Here is a 21,788-nt window from a genome sequence, read left to right as displayed (position 1 = left end):
AACTCACATGTACTTTTCTGAATAATACAAAAAAGGAATGAGCGAGATAATAGTACTTCTAGGAGTTGATATGTTATCTTATATCTTAGTATTTAGTGGATTTTTGACAAGGAATAGTTAAAAAATAATCTAGATGAGAAGATAGGAGAAAACAATCTTTCTAGTGAGTTTAGTTGTCTAGATCCTAGTAAATTATATATTAGGATGCTCAGAAAAGAAATTGATAGTGGAGCTGTTGTCAGTAACATTTAGGAATCCCAGAGAACTGACTTTTCACTGAACTTTTCCACCTAGTGTCCTAAGTGAAGATTTTATCACATTTGTAATGGCAGAAAGCTAGAAAACTAAGTTGAACATATTGAATGAAGCCCTCAGTATTTAAAGGATGATACAGTGGACTGCATTCAGTCAGATGAAATTTAACTAGAATAAACATGAGTCCATTATCTAGAAGTGAAAAATAAATTGCAATAGTACAAGATGCGGAAGACCAAACCCAAGAGTTCTAGTGAACAGCATTAAGAGCCAATCAGTTTTGAGCACAGAGTCAGATACATAGTGGCTGCTCAAAAGTATTTACTGGATGAATGAATGAACAGATGCTGTGATGCATGTTTTTTAAAAGCTCCTTAAAATTTGGGTTTTATTAATACATATATGCAGCCCAGGGAACCAACAGTCCTGTGAAATCAAAAGACTACCTGGAGAAGAATCACCAAAACAGTACTCATCTGGATCCCATTGTTAAAATTATGTCCAAGCTGAAAAGCTAACAAAGACAAAAAAAAAAAAAAAAAAAGGAAAGAAAGAAAAAGAAAAAAAAGAAAAACAACTGGGAAAATAAAGGAGTCAGACACAACATAGGAAAGTTACCTCAAAGTATTTGAAAAGTCATTTGAAATAAAGATCAGACTAAATCTGTTTATAGCTCAAAGGAGTAAAATTAGAAATCATTTGTGAAAGTCAGAGGAAACAGATATTGACTGTGTATTAGCAAAATATTGGAGTGGTATTCCAGAAGCGAAATGGGTTTCTCTTTAAAGTAATGAGATAACTGCAAATGTGCTGGGGAGAGGCTGAATTTTTATTGAAGACATTTGTGATTCAGCTAGATGACTTATAATGTTAATATTCTGAGTTTCCACTAAGGCTAGAAAAGTTCCATGGACACTTAGTAAATTGCTTTGCAGCTCCTCCTATAACATGACCTTTGGGTTCTGTATTTTGCAGCTTTGTCACCTACCAGATAGTTGCATACATATATGACGTGTCTCACAATTTTTTCAAAACACAAAGCCCTCTGCCGATGTGTAATATAACTGCTGGATTTTCTTTCACTGGGTAGTTTCTTTCTGTTTCTGTCTCTGTCTATCTCTCTTTGTCTCTCTGTGTCTCTGTCTCTCTCTGTTGTGTTAACTCTACATTTCCTCAAACTGCTATAAGAACATTTGAAACAGGTTGCATATATCACAGCTAGGAGTCACTCAGTGTACTTTCAAAAAAAAAGCAATATGATGATTTACCTTTTGTATGTATTTCTAAAGTACTAAAGTTACCAACATCTAGTGCATAAGGATAACGAAACAAAGGCAAACAAGGATATTCATCCTAAAACACATTAGGCATTTTTTAAACTTACGGTTATTTTCAAAGAAGAAAGGTTGACTGTGATGGCTTTCATTGTGTATCTAAGAATGCCAAAGAGCAAAGCCATTTTCCAAACAAAGTAGAAAGCCCCAGACTACTTTCAAGAGTTTCCACCTGCAGGCCAGTCACTTTTCACTTCTTTGCTCAAGCATTTCTATCTTTTCAAAAGCTGGCACCCAGCTATGTAACTTTGACATTCAACATTCCATACTGGTTTTGAGTATCAGGTTCAGTTTTCGAAAAGCACCTTTTGAAAAATTTTTCCTGATATAGCAATACTGTAAATCATTATTATTTGGTTTGCTTTTTCATTCCCTGGCAGTTACTGAGCTCATATTTAATCAAGCTGTACTATGTGGTTCCAGGCATGGAAATGTAGTTTTTGGATAGTGTCATAAAATCAGTACCCCAAATTGTCAAGTGCACAAAGATACTAAGTTTAGAGGGAAAAGATTTATATTAATACATCAATAGAAATTACCTCCACATTTAATAAAAAGATATAATTCTGGGTAACAAAAATTAGAATGAATATTCTATTTTATTTGTCCCTGGATTATTGTTGTATTGTATAGCAATAGCTGTATTGTTGCTCTCAGCTGCCATGGTATATGCTAAATTTAGTAATAAATACACTGGGCAGTGTGGAGGGTAATAAGGTGGCAGAAAGATTGGGGCCAGTCCTGCGATAAGTAAAGAGATTAGAAATTATTTAGAATCCACTAGGGAGTGATCAAATTTTACTTGGTTGCTTGTGTGCTTGACTTGAGAAGGCAAGGACTTGTTTGGAACAGTCCTAGAAGAAGCTCAATCTGTCCTCCAAAGCTGTGCAAAGAGAGACCTACAGTGTGAAGGTGAGTCAGGAACCTAACAGCAGCTCAGAGGTGGAACAGAGTGGGAGCAGAGATGGTATTGCCACAGGAGTGCCTGCTGCTGATGGCTTTCTGCTTTGGTCCAGGGTGACCCTGTTCTGTATATGAGCCCTGCAAGATATACACACCAGAGTCACTGGCAGACCTGTTCAGCCACTGGTAAGGGAAAAAGCAAACTGAACGTGCTGCAGCTGAGAAACAGAACTGTCCTAGGGATAGTTTCTCTGCAGAGAGTGACTGAGTAGAGGTATTGCCAGAAGGTGTGATGGTTCCAGGGTTAGGGGGCCGAATTCTCACATCTTGCTGAGGTGTGGAATGATGGGATTATTTTCTCTGTGGCTTGCTCTCTCTGTGCATGTGTGTGTTAGGTTAAAATAGGGACCAAGTGAACCTGGAAATTGGGGTTAGGAGAGTTTGGAAATATGTTCTTTTTCTTCTCCCCATGATGCTGCTTGGGAGAAGGTCAGGGAAGCTCCCCCTAGCAGGCTGCTGCTCCCCAGCCAGCGTTCAGCTCTTACCAGACTCAGTATGTCTGCCTGTCCTCTGGGGTAGTCTTACTGCTATGAGAATATCTGAGGATATAGTTAAGTATAGAGGCACAGAAGTAAGGAACTTGCAATGAAAAAGAAAAATAAAAAATGGAAACCATAAAAAATAAGAACTATTGGATCCAGTATGAAGAATGGTAAATGTCAAGGCATTTGACAATTTTTTTTCTAATGGACATTGTGAAGGTGGAAGTTAGCCTAAATCTTCTTTCTTTCTTTTTCTTTTTTTCCTTCTTGCAAGTGTCACAGGATCAATAGAAAGCAAAGCAAGGAAACACAGAATCCCCTGAAACAAGAGTACTAGTACCTGGAATATGATGTTGAATTGCCACCCTCTAAACTCTTTTGTTTTCTATATAAAAAACTAAACACAATCACTTTAATTAGACATTGAAAGTTTATATTCACAACATTTAATATATACCTGCTATATACAAAGTGCTCTACTCGGTATAAAGCTCCACTCTGCCATTTGGTTATGAAAATAAATCATGACAATATGCCCCATAAGGTCCTGTTAAAAGCAGGTAGGGGTGAATGCTCAGGAATCTTGGCTTGGGGAGTAAACTCAAGAGTATTTGCTTTTGCAGTGCAGAAGCTTTTCAATAAGATGAGATCCCAGTTGTTGATTCTTCCTGCTAGTTCCCATGCTGCTGAGGTTTTGTTCATGAAGTTTTTTCCTATGCCAATATCTGCAAGAGTTCTACCTAACTTATCTTCCAGCAAGTTTAGTGTTTCTGTCTTAATATTTAGATCTTTAATCCACTTCAATCTTAGTTTAGTGCATGGTGATAGGTATGGGTCTAGTTTTAATCTTTGGCAGATTGAAATCCAGTTTTTCCAACACCATTTATTAAATAGGCTATCTTTCCTCCAATGAGGGTGGTTGGCTCCTTTGTCAAAGATGAGGTGGCTGAGCATGTCTGGAGTTGTTTCTGCAACTTCTAATCTATTCCATTGATCCTCAGGTCTGTTTCTTTGCCAGTACCATGCTGATTTTATCACAGTAGCTTTGTAGTATAGTTTCAAGTTGGGGATTGTGAGACCCCCAGCCATGTCTCTGTTGCTTAGAAAAGAAACTACCAACAGAGCTAACAGACAACCTACAATGTGGGGAAAAAATTTTAGCAGCTGTACCCCAGACAAAGCACTACTATCTAGAATATATAAAGAATTGAAAAAAATCAGAGCCCCCAAATTCAAAGACCCAGTTCAAAAATGGGCATCTGAAATGAACAGACATTTCTCAGACAAAGAAGTAAAAGCAGCAAATAAGCATATGAAAAAATGTTCAACATCACTCGTTATTCGAGAGATGCAGATGAAAACAACACTGAGATTCCACCTCACCCCACAAAGAATAGCTGCTATCAAGAAATCAACAAATAACAAATGCTGGCAGAGTTGTGGGGAGAAAGGAACCCTTAGAACCATTGTTGGTGGGAGTGCAGACTGGTGCAACCACTGTGCAAGTCAGTATGGAGATACCTCAAAGAACTAGGACTACAGGTCCCATTTGACCCAGCTATTCCTCTGCTGAGTATCTTCCCAAAAGAATTAAAAGAATCATACCACAGTGATATATGTGCACCCATGTTCATAGCGGCACACTTTGTAATAGCTAAAGCTTGGAACCAAGTGCCCATCAACTGGAAAGTGGATGAAGAAAATGTGGTTTTTTCATAAAATGGCGTACTACTCAGCCATAAAGAATGAAAAACTAGTGTCATTTATAGCTAAACGGATGCATATTGAGGCCATACTCTTAAGTGAAATAAATAGGACACACGTGTAAATACTAAATAGTTCCTCTAGTGTGAGAAACTGATAGTGTAAACAAGGGTTAAAATGATTAAAATGAATAATTTATAATTTGAAATAGGAAAAAAGTCCAAAGATGAAGGAGTGAAGGGAGGGGAAGGGGAAAGGAAAAGAAGGAAAGAAAAAACTATGAGAAAAGAAAAAAAAATGGAAATGAAATCTATGTAAATAGGGAAGGGTGCAGGGGGTGAAAGGTACACAGGTAATGGGGAAAAAAATAAGAACCAAGATACATCATGTACAGGTACAAACACCCAATGATAAATGTAAATGAATTGTATACCTAAAATGTACCAATAAAAGAACTAAAACAACAGAAGAAAGAGTATTTGTTTTAAGTACCTGGATACATCCTCACAAACTATTCTCATAGGGAATAGAAGTAGTGGCTGTAACTAGAATGAGGAGATATTGGATGTGTGTGTATGATCCAGTTCCAGTTTGGTGGGGAAGTGTTATTTTTATTGGTCTATAAAAATTGCAAGTATTTGTAAAACTATTCTAAATAGTAAAGTAGTTGCAGAAAAAGAATTGAATTAGTGCTTTTTTCTGAACTCAACTGTCTTTCTTTTGATTACTATTGGTACATCTAATTTCCAGCCATGCATCTAAGATTATAAATTCTCAACATTTAGTATTAAATGAGAAGATAAAAATCTGTTATATCTCAGGTTAGAAATATAAATTCCTTCTCATGTCTACTTTCCTCCATCCATTACCTTCTTTCTTTTCATACTATATTGATTTAGTCTTACTGATACGTCAGGAAACTTACTATTATTATACTATAATCATAGAAAGTCCTTGTAGCTAGTCTGTATTGTCAGGCCTTACCAGTTCTTTTTTCTCAGGAAGTACTGGATGGTGACCACACAGATGTAAGAGAAGACCTCCTTTCTGACTCTTCCAGGTATCTGTCTATGTCACGGAACCTGGTGCCAACTGACTCTTTCTAGACCAAGGTTGAATCAAGACAGGATTAGAAGGGGTGGAAAAAGGATCTAGAAAGTATAAGTGTAATGTATTTTCTTTGGTGGTACTGCAACATAAACAGTATTCTTGGCTAGCTAGTCTATGCAGGAGCACCAAGTTGGCATTCACACTGTACAGAAAAGGTACTTGAGGAAAGATTGTCTGAGTTATTTGCTACAATCATGCAAATAGTCTGGATATATGTGTAATATACTTTTTGTATTATTTTTGTATATTGAAAAATTAGACAAGAAAGATAAGCAGGAAGAAATACACATCCAAGCATGTAGCAGTGACATTAATGTTCACATATTTTCTATATATGTTGATACACACATATCTGTACATATGTACACACACTTTTTTCTGAGGGAAACTACACTGACTTGTAAATTTTTATTTACCAAAAATTTCTTTTTTTATTTAGCAAAATATTGAGATATTTTGTATTTATTTATTTATTTATTTATTTTTAACTTCAAAATTTATTTTTGCAACTTTTTGAAACAGAGAAAAACGACAGCATCTTGGGGAAGTAGGGTAGAGGGCAGGCCCACTGAGTGTTCCCCACAGTCCCTGGAGATGAGGGGCCTGCCAGGGAGAGCCAGGAGCTGCCCGACTGCATGGGGCTCAGCTACCCTGTGAGGCTCAGTGGGACGATTCCGTTACCGGGAAAGGCCAAGCCGCTACAGGGCTAAGTCCTCAAAGTCTTCGGGCTCATCGTTCAGGCAAGTGCCACCAGTCCTCAGAGTCAATCGTCTCGTTGTCCTTCCCACCTGCAGCCACCCTGTCCAGCTTAAAGGTGCCAACCTCCTCTTGGTCGTCGTCCTCATAGAGGCTGCTGCTCTCTTTCCTTGGTGAGCTCCCAGAAGCAGTTTCCCCACTGGGTCCTATAAATGCCAGATGCTCCCACTCCCTGGCCCTTGTCTCTTCTCCACGGCCCTCAGGGTAGGCATGCTTGAACAAACAGTTCCCTCCAAATGGGCAGCTCCTGCGGCCCTGAGCAAAATAAACGCAGGCCTTGTTGCTCAGTTCCTCCTTGTACTTCTGAATGAGCTTCTGCTTCTCTTCTCTGTCCTCCATCCAGTACTCTCTGGGCACAACAAAGTGAGAGGAGATCTGGCACTGGGGGCAGGCCTGTGTGGCCTTGGTCTCAAAGTCCTTGGTCCGCCTCCACTGGTGAATGCATTGGAGGCAGTAAGTGTGGTTGCAGTTGGGAAGGATCCTGAAGCTGCGCTGCCTGGAGTCGGCTTTCTGGTATACCACCTCCAGGCAGCTGCCACAGGCCAAGTCCTTGCTGCTCTGCACAGCAAAGGACAGCTCCACGTCCTTCTCCAGGGCCTCCAGGCAAGATTTTCTGTGCTGCCCCCCCATTCCGCATCCGTGGGGTGCAGGGGGCACAGCTCACACAGGTCGCAGGCGTCGCCATGCAGGTAAACACAGCTGTCCCCGTATCGGCACCGTCTTGTGGTGGTGTAGCGGCAGAGCTGCTTCTTGGTCTCCTTGGGCACTGAGCCCAGCACAGGTACCTCTGTGCGGGCGGAGGCAATGCGGCCGTGGTAGGGCTGCCTGGGCACGAACTCGATGTCTTCCATCCAGTCCAGGGACCCTGGGCCTAAGGCTGGGAAGTTGGTGCCCAAGGACTCAGCCCACCCGGATCCACTTCTCCCGTAGTGGTCTGGCCACAGAGGGGCTCCAGACAACCACAAAGGGTGGTTTCGCAGTTAGATCCGGAGCAGAGGCTTCTTCGCGTTTCAGTGGCCCGTTGTGTTCATATCTGCAGTGGTCTCTTTACAACGCAGTACCCGCACTGGAAATACAGGCAGGCTACCCTGGAGGGAGTGTCACAGAGGTCCTGCTGTGCCAACAGTTATCTCCTTCCCTACAAACTCCAGGTGTGAAACACCTTTTTTGCCTACTCGGGAACATGCTGTTCTCACTGCTGTTGTTTCTGTGCTCAGGAGATATGCAAGCTCCCCAAGTCTTGCTGGTCTTCTGCCTCTCTCTACGTAGCTCTGGAGCAACTTTCTTTTTCCTCTTTAACTGCTTTCCAGCTTCACTGTCAAAATTCCTGCTGTGGCTGCTCTTGGTGTTTGGTGTTGAAGGACACAAAAGGTCTGTCTGAGCACTGGGGATCCGAAGGCCTGGAGCTCAGAGTAGGGTCCTTTGTGGGTTGGTATCAGAAGGGCGGAGAGTCTCCACTAGAAGGCTGAAGGGTCCCTGCTGGAGACTGAAAAGTCTTTGCTAGAAGCCAAGAGGCAGTGTCCAAGGTCAAAGCAAAGATTGGAGCTACTCTGAAGGACAAGAGCAATTCTTCTTTCTTGGCTTCCCTTTTCTATGGTTCTAACCCTAACCCTCCCTAGGGTGGATCTTTCATGCCCAGCTAACCCTCCCTAGGGTGGATCTTCCTGGCCCTGATAACCCTCCCTAGGGTGGGTGATCCAGGTCCTGATAACCCTCCTTAAGGTTGGTCTTCCAGGCCCTGAACTATGCTGAGCCAATATACTCGAGTGTTACTTGCTGAAGTTGACAGGATCAATTAACCTTTATAGGGATCTCTTCACTGTGAGTTCAAAAATTGATCATTTTTACCTGGAGGATTTGAGAACACTCTGGAAGACAGATTTTATTGCAGTTGGATCATCCGTCCTGTGATTGATTTGTGCCCATGGTGCTTCAGGAACTTGGTTGTGAGGCACCTAACGCTTCTAAGTGTCAGAGAAATGCAAATACTTTCCAAACAAAGTTTGACTTGAGGGTATTAAGATGATACTTTTGGCAAACCTCCCAAGTTGTCCTAAAAATGCCATAATGTCCTCCAATTTCATCCATATTGTCAAAAATGACAATCTTTCCTTCTCTCTAATGCCTAAGTGGGATTCTGTTGTGTAGGTTTTCTTTATTCTTTTCCCTGGCTTATTCACAAATGGGGTTGTGGATCCATTCTTTCCCAGTTGAGAGGTCTTTTGTAGTTGAAAAGTCATGCTCAACTCTTGAAAGCCGAGACAGGTGATCAGGACCAGCTGGTAGAAAGAAAGCTCTGGCTCAGTCTCTTTCAAAATCTCAGCCAGTATCTTCAATTGTAGTCTTTGGTTTCAATAATCTGATACCTCCATAGAATATAAATTTACCGACACATAAAGTAGCAACCTCCTTGGCAATGAGATTAAAAAAACTTTCAGTTTTTCTCATGCTTTGTGTCCTTCCTCTCTTTTAATTCTTGTAGTAATTTCTCTGCAGTTTCATTTTTCCTGCTTATCATCTGGCCTTGGCTTCCAAGCCTCAGTGCAGGTAGGATAAATCCAAACATCTGTCAGTTAAATTGAAGAGCCAGAGATGAGAGTTTGGAGAGGCTATAGTGGATATTGCTTGTTGGTAGTTTTTGGCAAAATAGTTTGTAGAAGTTTTAGTCCATAATTGGCCAACTCCAAGGCAAAGATAACAAACAGGCATGGGAGACCAAAAACAACATGGTGCACACAAGGTAGCAAAGGTAACAAGAGAGATATTTGTATTTTAATATGCAACTATTCCATGGTGTTCCTTCTATTTTAGGATTATATCATGATCTAAGTAGGCAACCCTCTTTTTAGACATATATATTGCACTAAATGTTGGGGGTTTTTTTGTTCCGTGGATCAAACTTGAGTCCTTGTGCTTGCAAGGCAGGCAGCGGAACCACTGAGCTAAATCCCCGGCCCTGTACTAAATGTTTATTATAATTATTTCTGAAATGAATGTTCATCCGTACATCTTAATTTCCCTCCTCCTCCTTCTCCCTCTCCTCCTCCTCCTTCTTTAATTTACTTAGTTTCAATTCTTATTGGTAGCTTTCCTGTGCCATAGGATCTGTATTAGTTTAAGGTTTGCTAAACTTAATGACCTGTTCTCTGGATCAGTTCTACCAATGTAAGGCTTTGGGGCAGTCAGCGGCTTTAACAGACCTTTGGAGCCACAGTGCTGTGTTTACTGTGTCAGCTCTTTGCACATTTGCTGCAATCAGCCTGACCTTGTAGTTCCTGAGATTACTTCTGGTAATGAATTTGGGTTTGGGAGTGTACCTATGGATGGACCTGGAAGTGTTCTGAAGACTCTCAAAGATCTTAGAAGCAAATCACTTTGGTCTTCCTAGCAGATCTCAGCCAACAGGGTCTATTTGAAAATGGCTAACTTCCAGGATCAGATTTTAGCTGAGGCCCAATATATCCCGGACAATAATGAAGTAAAAAGCAAGGCTGAAAACCAGAATTTTAAAACTTTCATTTAATGAGCTTAAAAAGATAGCTTCTTGAATAGAAAAACAAACAAACAAACAGAAAATAAGGTAGTAGATCTACCCCCTGGTACTTCTTTTGCAACACTTGATACCTTTTATTTTGTAAGTGAGCATTATTAAATTTAGGCATGGGCTGCAAAGGAGCAATATGTCAGATTACAGTTGACTTGATGTATGCTTGCATAATCCCTTCCATACCTAGAAGTCCATTAGTCATGGAAGAAACCATACCTGGGTTCAAATTCTAGTCCTCCATTTATGATGTCCTTGAGCAAGTTCTTTCACTTTCCTCATCTGTAGTTACCCCAAGTACATAGGATTTCTGTGAGGAGAAATCAAGTATTTAAAGCAACTAAGGACAGCACTTGGTTTCATGGTAGTGCTCAGTGAACATTTGATGAGTTAATGAATTCATTCCCCCAGGAGCAAAATTGGATTTTAGGTTACTTTCTGATGGAGTTCTTCTTGCTCATAAGTATATAAGTGTGCTTAGCAGTCTCTGAGGTGTTGTTTTCAAATTTTCTAATATTATATGTCCCTCCACTAGCACAAAATTTCCTTAGTAGAGTGGGTTCCTAGCACTGGTGTTGTGCCATGCATTGTGGTTTATATCAAGATGTTCCTCCAAAGTCTCATAGACGGGATTTGGAAGGTGATTGGGTTATAGGGGCTTATAGCTGACTTGCTGTTAGGAGGTGGGGGCTGGTCAGAAGAGAAGGGTCACTGTGGGGTTACCTGGAAGGTTACATCTCCCTCCCTTGACTCTGTTTCCTGTCTGCCATCCGGTGAACAGCTCTACTCTGCCATGTGTCTCTGTCATGCCATCCTGCCTTGGAGCCAGCCAATGGTGGACTGAAATGTGGAGCAAAATAAACCTCTCTTCCTTTAAGTTGCAGGTGTTTGGTGGTGTGTCTCAGTGAACCATATCTAGGACAGTGCCTGGCACACAGAAGATGTTGAATCAGTATTTGTCGTGATGGACTCCTTGCACTCTTTCCAGTGACCAGGGTGCTCAGTACAGAACTGCCCTTTCCCCTTATCACATCATTCATTGATCTGTACTTGGTTCCAGCCATTCTCCGTTATCTGAAAAATGATGGGAAGATTCATTTGGTAGTTTTCAACAACCTACAGCTGGCTGACGGGAGGCGACACCGGATCCTCTTAAGGCTGACCAATTTGCAGCGAGGGGCTGGCTCTGTAGAGCTCTATGTGGACTGCAACCAAGTGGATTCTGTTCACAACCTCCCCAGAGCCTTTTCTGGCCCCTCCCAGAATCCTGAGTCCATTGAGTTGAGGACTTTCCAGAGGAAGGCCCAGGTAGGAACCACCATTCTCCAAAGTGGATGGATGAATTGCCATGGCCTGAGGAGCACAGAGACATGTGCTATGGAAAATGTCAGCTTATTTCTGTTCTGGGTCAGGGGGTCTAATGCTGGCTGCATATTTGAATTAGCCAGGGAACTTGCAAAACACGTGCCAGAGGGCCAACCTCAAAGCAAGTTAGTCAGAATCTGTGGGATGGGTGCCTAGGCACCAACACTTAAGAAATACGGATTATAACATGAAGTAAAAATTGAGAGCTCTATTTTCAATGATAAGTAGACCCTTTGGAGTTGACTGTTCCACTTCTAACATTAGAAAGGAGCAGCTAAAATAAAAATAATTACCTTCATGTGATATGATTATCTATTCTCATTCTTTCTTTAATGCTGTTAGTTTTTAATGAAAATAAAAAAGAATGGTTGGAAACTGCCAAGTCCAAGGAACAATATTTTTTTACAGGCAGGACACCACCAACAAGAAGGAACTTATTGCAGCTTAGTTCCATGTAGTCTTAAAAAGTCTCATCACCGCTGACTTCTGTTTTATGCTGTTGACAGGGTTATTTTTGTTGTTATTTTATTATCATTGCACCTGCTATACAAATTGCCACATACATTTATTTTATAGTTTTTGTACTAGGAAATGCTTTGTTTCTTATAAATAACTGGCATCTTTTGTCTTTCCTAATAATTTATATCTTGTCATAGTTCTTGAATTTTATCTGTTATAGAAGTCAATGTCAAAATGAATTAACTATGTTCATCTGTTATGGCCCATAATATTGTTGTCTGCTATCTCCCAGTGCTCATTTTCTGTTTCTGTTCTATTGTTTAGTTATATGTATTTTGGATACAAGCTGCTCTGTGCTCTTGTACAAAGAGACGGGGAGTAAACACCAATTTCCATTATAAGTACAATCTATGACTCTGATCCTAGAATTTTGTGCTTGAACAGTAGGAAATATTTTAAAGCAGAAACTCCCACAAAAGCTAGAATCTAAGAGGGGTTTTTAGTTATTTTAATTTTTGTTTTGCAGAGTCACATATATAGTCCTTTATATGGACTTATTTATATGTAGGAAACATTAATAAATAGAAAAAATATACTAAACTTTATTTCTGAATTCTCAAACTAGCCCAAGTAATCAGGATGACAGTCAGAAATTGTAACACTGACCATTTCAGAAATTGGTGTTCACAATCAAAAATGTCATTTTATAAGTCTGGCCTCAGCTGTGACAAGGTCATGAGAAGCTACACTCATGGAATTTTCTCCAAAACTTTGCCTGCTTTGACAGTCAGCAGAGGCAAGAAGCTTTGTCTTTGTAGTCAACTACACATACAAGCAGCTAATGAGTCAACAAATAGGCACATTCTGGGCATTTAGGATCACATGGTGGGCAGAACCATGACTGGAGCTTAGAGTCTGATGCCCCATACAGCATCTGTCACAACATAGCATCTGTGGCATAAATCTTAACCTAGCTAAATTAAAAATTAGAATTCCTTGAAAATTCTTAGCATGTTCATTTCTAAAACAGGGATGGTGGCTTTAATTAGCAGTTAACACATACCTTTTTTGTCATACATAAATATGATTAAAGGAGTATGAGCAAAACTTAGAAGATAAAGAGCCAAGGAAATTGATGTTGTGGCTGACAATGATTGATATCAACTGGTAATTTAAAAATACAGCACCAACTACTTAAAGATCACAGAATACACTGCTTATTCATTGTCATAGCCCGAGGAAATCAGAGGCTTTGCAAAAATCTGAAGCCAAGACATCCTAAAAATGATATTGATTAAAATTGGGATCAATATCTTATAGCCTAAACTGTATAAACATGTTCCAGGCAGTTCTTATGGGGCTCCTCCACAAATAACTCACTTACTATGAAAGAAAACAGCCTTTTATTCCTCAGCCACTTTGATGAACTTGGAGGCCAAGTTGGATGCCAGCATTCCTAAGTGGCTAGCTACTTTCATATTTTCTTAAGTCAGAAGGATAGGGCTGGTGGGCTTTCAGAAAAATGTGAACCTACAAAGTTATGTAAGACGTTGATTAAGTACAGTATACATAGATGCCTACTCCACTGTGAAAATTGTGAGTCTGTGAGCATATCAGCTTTTGAATGGTGGCAGCAACCTGTGGTATAAATGTGATTTCTTCCAGGACTTCTTGGAAGAGCTGAAGCTGGTAGTACGGGGATCACTGATCCAAGTGGCCAGCCTGCAAGACTGCTTCCTGCAACAGAGCGAGCCATTGGCTGCCACAAGCACAGGTGTGGTGTGGGCTCCAGGGAGGCTTGCATATCCTTAAAAGCTCCAAGGTCCACGAGGGGGCTGGGTCCCAGCCCCATTATGGAGGCTATCAACAAGGCAGCCTGACAGAGTGGATCTGCAAAATCAGGCTTTTTTGCAAAGTCCAGGGCAAGGAATCTTTTCATTGCACTTTTATTTTTGTAACTCACATGAATTTGGACTAGCTTCACAGGGACTTAAGTAGCATTATTTTGCTTGGTGAATTAGATAAATTACTATAAGTAAAATGCAAACCCTAGGTTTTGTAATCATCTTGTCATGATGATTTTGTGGGAAATCGTTTGGTTTTGAGTCACTTAGAAATGACTGTCATGCACCTTACACCTTTTGCTATTCCTGCAGGGGATTTTAATCGACAGTTCTTGGGTCAAATGACACAACTAAATCAGCTACTGGGAGAGGTCAAGGATCTTCTGAGACAGCAGGTAACAAACAGGATGTAACATGAGAAAAGTCTGAATCTTAGCAGAACAGCTCTGTGTACACCATCTGAGCTACGGGGTAGCACAGGCAGGAAGGGAAGTGACCCTGAGTTACTGCTCATGTGGCCCCACACAGCTTGCCATGCTGGGACTCAGCCACATAATCTCTGGAAATGGGGGGACATGCTTGCATGAACCCCCCCCATGGCTCTAGGCAGAGTGAGAGCTATCAAGAGCTTCTTGAGTACTATGTGGTGTGATCCAAGACTACAGTGAATGTTTAATTTTTTTAAAATTTTATTACAGTGTAAAAGACATTGCAATTAATTCCCTCTTCAGAATTCTCCCCTTCACTTTGAACAGGCTCATCCCATTATTCTTGCCATCATTTTCTGTGAAGGTCTTTAATTGCCCTGTCTTGGCTGCCTCTACGTCCTGAATTCATTCAAAAATGTCAAAAATGGTGACTTTGACATTGGGAAGAGCCAGAAGTAGCATGATGCCAGATCCAGTGAATAAGTGGATGAGGACACAGTATAATATTTTTAGAACCCCACCTTTCTGTTGGATGGAGCTCAGCAACAGCATTCACTGTATTTTTTAATCACACCTTGTAAAGACACCACAAAAGAAGACTCCCAGAACTGCTTCTGAAAGTGTCAAGTATAATAGAATAAGTGTGTTGGAATCTAAGGGGAGGATTTTGAGCGGGATTAGTGGCAATGTGTCTTTTACTATAATAATTTTTTTAATGTAAACATTCACTCTGTGTCTTGATCACACCTTATACTGTAAAAGTGTTTCTTAGATAACTGCATCTGAATTCTTTCATTCCTGGATTATACCAAGTATTCCATTTGGATCTTATTTCCCCTTCCCATTTCTAAAGGTCAAGGAAACTTCACTTTTGAGAAACACCGTCACCGAATGCCAGGCTTGTGGTAAGTGCTCATTCTGAGTTGGGTGGGGTAGACTGGCAGAGGGTCTGAGCTGAGCCCACATGACTGTGGTTTGGGCAGTTCTCCACAGGGTTGGAGGGAAGAGAGAAAAAGCTTATTACAAAACCAAATTTTGTTTTGTATCCTAGATATTTCCCTAGTAGTGAAGAAGCTTATGGGTTATTGTTTTTCTCTAGGGCCTCTCAGTTTTCAGTCTCCAACCCCAAACACACTGGTGCCTCCAGCACCCTCAGCACCCCCAGCACCCCCAGCACGCCTGCCACGTCGCTGTGACTCCAACCCATGTTTCAGAGGTGTCCGATGCACGGACACCAGAGATGGCTTCCAGTGTGGGCCCTGCCCTGAGGGCTACACAGGGAATGGGATCACCTGCTCTGATGTTGATGAGGTACAAGTTCTGTTATGGAGGCAGGGGCCTCTGAAGTCATTTCCACACCTAACAGCTTCTGGAAAAAGGAGCCACACTGATGAGTCATGGGTGACTCAAGTTGTCTTCCAGGCTCCATAAAAAACTACTTCCTTCCACATCCTTGGAGACCCTGGGACACAGTGAGCAGTGGAAGAGGAAAGCATGACACACAGTTGTGACCATGTTTGTCACTTCTGTTTCCAGCTTTATAGCCCATATTGCTACAGTGCTATGATTCCTGCTCTTCACTCTAACAGCTTCATCAATTAATTTTCCTAAGCAGTCTGTGTTAAGACTTTGCTTTTCTTATGCTTTTGCAAATGTGGGAGAGGAGGGTCTGTGTAAGAGTATATTTCAGGAGTTACAACCAACAGTCACACCAACAAGATCTGTTGGTGAGGGCTGTCATGTGAGTAGTCCAAAGTGCCCAGGGATGGAGCCAGTGAGAGCACACTCAGCCAACAGGCTGTGTGACCAGCAGGCAGGTCCTCAAAAACAGTCTGTTTTAAGACCATGGTTACCCAGTCACAAGTCCGATTGCAAAGCAGTGTCCATAGAGAGTAGCTAGGCTGCCACCAAAACAAGCTTTTCCCTTCCCACTAGCCACAGTAAGGGTGGGAGGAGATGTGCAGGAAGAAGGGCATGCAGGGAGCTGAGACACTGGTGTCACAGGGCCCTGCAGGCTCTGCTAGCACCCACTGATTACCTCCTGATGGTCCTAGTGATTCCTTGATTGTAGAACCATATGCACATCTTTCACACAACTGCACCTGGTTTTTATCTGGAACTGAAATTTTCCTCCTTTCTAAAAGGGCAGTAAGTGGTCACGTTTTTTACATTAGTTGAAGTGGTTTCAAAAGAAAAAGGATCAGAGCCAATCTCCTGGACTCTTGCCTTGGAATAGCCCATGAGCTTATAGGTCAGGAAGGCAGGCATAGACCTGAAGGAGCCCATCTTCCTGAAGAAGCACTGGGCTTGGCTTCATCTTCTCCAGGTCTTTCCATTTGAGGAGATGATCTACTAATGCTTTGGGAATCATCAACAGCCAGCTGACAGATGGCCAAGGAACATAGTCCTTCCACAGAGTTTTGTAAATTCCAAGTTAGACTATCAGGGGCTTCCTCTACTGGAGGGTGGGAGTAGTCTGGCTGACAGGCAGGACCCTTTGAACTTGGATGTGCCATTATCCTGCAGTGCAGTAAAGCCCTAGTAGTGTTGAAGGCAGCCCCGATCCAGTGGGTCAAGGATTCAGTGGGTTACTATTAAGTTGGAAGCCTTATTTTCTTATCATTTTCTACATAAAATACAGTTAAATGAATAAACAAGCATGCACACATAGGTGGGGGAGACAGACTTTGAGGATGTTTTCTCCATGTGGCTAAAGACTGAATTTTTTTTCCTCCAGTGCAAATACCACCCCTGCTACCCAGGTGTGCGCTGCATGAATTTAGCTCCTGGCTTCAGATGCGATGCCTGCCCCGTGGGCTTCACGGGGCCCACTGTGCAGGGTGTTGGAATAAATTTTGCCAAGTCGAACAAGCAGGTGGGCCAAAGTTATGGCATTTATTCATTTTTCATCTTAACAGAACAATTTCCCAACTCTTCAGCATAACCCTTTTTCTCCTAGAGCGGCCTATGCCATGTGGGATGTCATGGTGCACAGTGAACAAACTGGGAGGTTTTTCAACTCATTTCTGATGATATACACTCACAAAGTCTAGAAGAGAGGAAGCTGTTGAAGTTGGCATAATAAAATATCACTAGATAAACAGTGACAGGGGTAATTCTGGAAATGTGTCACAATGTCTGACTTACCTTGCTGATAGCCTGTGGACATTCTGTCCTGCAGAATAACTTAAGACTCAGAGAAACAAATAAAAGCTTTGAAAAATTAAGTACCTCTCATAGAACCATTATTGCCAATCAAAAGCATTTCAGAGATGAGAGGATTTCTAGAGTAGAAATAATCCCCTGAGGGAACCTACCCTTTTTCTTATATAAGTTATAAATGGTCATAAACTACTCGAATACATCATGACAGTCTCCATTTATTTCCAAATGTTCTTTGACATTCTGGTTATTATTTAACTGACTGACTGTGAAATTCTTTTTGATGTTTTCAGTCCTTAAAAATAGTTGGCCTATAAATATATTTTACTACCTCAGGGAAATGATTAGCTTTGAAGAAGGACAGGGGTTTATTATTTCCTTGCTGCCTATCAGGAGATACTAGAGAGTATCAGTTACCTAGACTAGAAAAAAGAGGAAAACTCGACACAGAGCAATGACAAGGAGCCATTAGAGAAATGACCCCTTAGTTTTTCTTCTCCTGTAAAGACAAAAGTCTCCAAGATTCAGCAAAAGAAAATAAACAAAATGAAATATAGAGTGCTTGACGTAAGCTAGTAAGGCCATTTCTCAGCAGATTCCCAGAAATATGGTAGGTGAACCTGAAGTAGAAGGGAGCCACCTTGTGAAAATTTCACAATAAATTTTAATGCATTATCAAGGTCAAAAGAAATAAAAGCCCATGTTGCAGCTTCTAGAAACAAAGAAAAGAAGTTGTATCTGTGCGTAGAAGCTGATGCTACAGCCACTCATGGGTGTGAGTCCTAGGAGTGGCAAACAAGGCCTTAACACACGGATACAGAAAACATAGCTTGGAGTTCAGAAAGACCCAGAACGCTGCATAAAGCAAGGAGCCCTAGAAAACTATCCTCTCCACTACATTGAGATGGGAAACTAGTCTTAAGGAAAAAGAAGGAAACTTGATTTCAGCTTTGAGACATGGTAGACAGAAATGAAAATTGCTCATCACAAAACAAATCTCCAAACTTGTACCACAAATATTTACCACATTATAGTGATAAGCTACAAATCTATGTTACATATCTGATGCAGAAATTACGATTTCTCATACAAACCAGCCATTAGAGCTGTCAAATCCAGGCCCTTGACTGAAGTCAAAGATATAACATGGTGTGGGGACATTCCAAAATTCAAGAGCATCTCCAGGCAAAATCAAGGCCCTGCTAAGGATATGCTCATGAAGTAGTAGTTTATGTGAAGGAACCACTACTAGGAGATAGTAAAATAAATTTTAACATTTATTTCCCAAAAGATAAAGAGCTAAAGAGATAAAAGAAAGAATAGATATCATAATTTTAAAACAGAGCACTGTGAAAAAAGACAAGTTTGAAAAATAGCCAAATAAATTTTATCAATGAAAAATATAACCACTGAACTTAAAAACTCAATAGATGGGTGAATAAAGGAGACACAGCTAACTGGCAATTCATAGGCTGAGAGATGATTCTAATAAAAGCTTTAAGAATGCAGAACATTAAAATAAATGTATGAAAAATATAATCAAGAAGGTAAGGGTCAAAAAGAGATTAATGAGAAAGCCCAATATTTCTCTACTGATCGTTGTAAAGAAAGAATAGAAATAATAAAAACTGAAGAAAAGCTGAGAATTTTCTAGAATTGAAGAAAGATAGGACTCACATGTAGATAGAAGTACACTGAGTCCCAGGCAGAATTAAAAATAAAAAACTTTCCTGCCTGAAAAGTGGAACAAATGAATTGTGAAAGTTGTCTTTTCTGAACAACTCTAAATACCACAAAGGCAATTATCATCTCCAATAAAATTTAATACAGACTGATACAAAGGCCCAGAAACAACTAATTTAACCCCCAGATGCTGCTTTACTTGAAATTCTAGATGTCTTCACTTCACACAAAGATGTCAAAACATGAGAAACTCTGTGTTGCTATTTAGGTAGCAGACCTCTAACTTTCCTTAACCTTTTCCTCCAGATGTGCATTGATGTTGATGAGTGTCGGAATGGAGCCTGTGTTCCCAATTCTATCTGTATCAACACTCTGGTAAGTACAGCAGTTCCTGAAACAAGTGTGTGCTTAGGGACCACACCCACAAGCGCAGGTAGAATTATTAACATAATACATGATTGTCAGGGTTAAGGCAAAAGTTTGTGCTAAAAGCATGTTTACTATGAATTCTTTTACTAGTAATTATTTATACAAGATCAATTTTATAACTGTCAAGTTAGTTATCTTCTATCAAAATTGCAGTATTAGACTCTTAGATGGCTATTTATTGAATATAATATTCCTATCCTTATATTTAAAAACATGAAGAGACTGTTTATATTAGTAGTTCAGTCTTTTACTGGTGACTATACAATCCCCAAACAGCATTCTTTATTTTCATAAAACTTTACAAGAGTTCACTGGGTGTGGTGGCACATGCCTGTAATCCCTGCATGTGACAGGCTGGTGTAGGAAGATCACCGTGAATTTGAGGACAGCCTGGGATACATAGTGAATTCAAGTCCAGCCTGAACTACATAATGAGACCCTGTTTCAACAAACCAAAGCCAAAACAAAGCAACATTTTCAACAGTCATTTGTATTAAAATGCTGACCGCTAACAAGGTCTATAATTTAAATGTTCAGATATGGGTTTTATTTCTGAAAGTTCCCATCAACAGTGTCAAGATGAAAGACATAGCAGAATAGACTATGGACAGAAAAGTATTGATTCCATGTACAACTATTTCTAACTTAATGTACAATCCTGTGGAAGTTAATTCATAGGTTTCTCATTTCCTTGTGCGTGAAAGTCTTTTACAGATACCAAGTCATTTATTGCATCTTTATAGCAACCTATGAATAGACACTACTGCCATCCCTACTTTACAGTTGGAGAAACTGAAAGGTACTTAGGGTCATTAAACTTCCAGTCTACCTACACAGCCTGAGTTCTTCTCCAAAATGCTACCCTGCTTAGGAATATGCCCAGATTTATTTCTTGTTTAGTTCTTTACCAGGACAAAGTGAGTCTGCAGAAATAGATTTGGGAACCCTTAGTATCAAGACAATAACAAAAGCCACCCAGAGAGAAGAAAAGTAGACAGTGACTAGAACTCCAGGGACCCAACCCCCAGTGAAGTAGTAGACAAAGGAAAAGAGCAGAAGACAAGAAAAGGAGTGAGCTGATAGCATATCTGGTGAGGCTACAAGATCAAGAAAATCTTCGAAAAGTATCTTTTGAACTTGTCAATTAATAGGTCCCGAATGACTAAAATCATTAACTATACTTTTTATGGGTCTTTCATGATGTATAATTTTATCTCAATAAAGCTTTATAGTACAAATAAATTTTGAAACATGATAACTATCATCAAAAATTTGTATTATATATATTGACTTTCCTAAGAAAGTAGACCTTAAGTATTCTTGCCAAGTGGAAAAAAAAAAGATAATCACATGAGGTGACAGGTATGTTAATTAGCTAGCTGGGAATTATTGTGCAATGCATACATTTAGCACAATGCATACATTATATGCAATTTTATTTGTCAATTATACCTCAACAAAGATGAAAAATTAATATTTAAAAAACACTTTAAAGAATATATGTACACATTTAAAATTTATTTTTAAAAAAGGTCTTGCCTGGCCCCTAAGTGCCGCTGCAGAGGAACTGACAGCAAAATTGCCAGGTTTCTTCTTTCACACCAGCCTCCTTCTCAGGAGTTCTCTATGCAAGCCAACAACATTGCTCTCTCTGTGTGGCCATGTCCTCGTCATTCAATTGCACAAGATCCAAGGAACAGGAAAAAGATTCAAACTGTCTCCCTATCCTCTCACTCTACCTCCCAGGACATCCCTGGGCCTTGAGACTTTTCTTCTTTGCCCTCCATGGTGGATCTGTGAGTCAGAGTGTGGCTGGCTCCACACCAGTCCTTTCTGTCTTCAGTTGCAGCTCTTCACGTCTGCATGGCCAGTGGCAGCTTCCAGTCTGACGGTGGTCTCACCAACAGTCTACGAACACCTAAGACTCGCATGGGAGCTGAGAGACAGCACAGGCTGCACTTAGTCTTGGCCTCACTGAGATTATAAAAAGAAACACAACAGTGGTACCTGTGTCCACAGGGTTGAGCACTGCCTCATCATCTCATCTTTGTCGCTTGCAGGGATCTTACCGCTGTGGGGCTTGCAAGCCAGGGTACACTGGCGATCAGATGAGGGGTTGCAAAACAGAAAGAAATTGCAAAAATCCAGACCTGAACCCTTGCAGTGTGAATGCAGTGTGCATTGAAGAGAGGCAGGGGGATGTGATGTGTGTGGTAAGTTGTATGTTTACTTGTGGTATTATTTTTCCTCTTTTGTTTTCAATATCACCC

General features: G+C 40.5%; 1 protein-coding gene and 1 pseudogene across 1 annotated transcript in view; one reads left to right on the top strand and one right to left on the bottom strand.

Moving 5' to 3' along the window:
* Thbs4 (thrombospondin 4) overlaps positions 1 to 21,788 on the top strand; it is a 47,700-nt gene that overhangs the window by 10,817 nt on the left and 15,095 nt on the right. The window contains exons 3-10 of the mRNA XM_004870219.3: positions 11,209 to 11,456; positions 13,638 to 13,746; positions 14,129 to 14,211; positions 15,098 to 15,149; positions 15,344 to 15,555; positions 16,982 to 17,119; positions 19,396 to 19,464; positions 21,579 to 21,731. Of these exons, the coding sequence (XP_004870276.1) occupies positions 11,209 to 11,456; positions 13,638 to 13,746; positions 14,129 to 14,211; positions 15,098 to 15,149; positions 15,344 to 15,555; positions 16,982 to 17,119; positions 19,396 to 19,464; positions 21,579 to 21,731 (1,064 nt within the window). The remainder of the gene's footprint in view (positions 1 to 11,208; positions 11,457 to 13,637; positions 13,747 to 14,128; positions 14,212 to 15,097; positions 15,150 to 15,343; positions 15,556 to 16,981; positions 17,120 to 19,395; positions 19,465 to 21,578; positions 21,732 to 21,788) is intronic.
* Positions 6,547 to 7,816, bottom strand: LOC106008194 (E3 ubiquitin-protein ligase makorin-1 pseudogene; annotated as a pseudogene).

This window comes from Heterocephalus glaber, unplaced genomic scaffold, assembly GCF_053883595.1.
Source record: "Heterocephalus glaber isolate CG9 unplaced genomic scaffold, H.glaber_assembly_v1.0 deba00001757, whole genome shotgun sequence".
Classification (NCBI taxonomy): Eukaryota; Metazoa; Chordata; class Mammalia; order Rodentia; family Bathyergidae; genus Heterocephalus; species Heterocephalus glaber.
The sequence above is the reverse complement of the archived record's forward strand: the minus strand, read 5'-3'. Positions and strand labels throughout refer to the sequence as shown.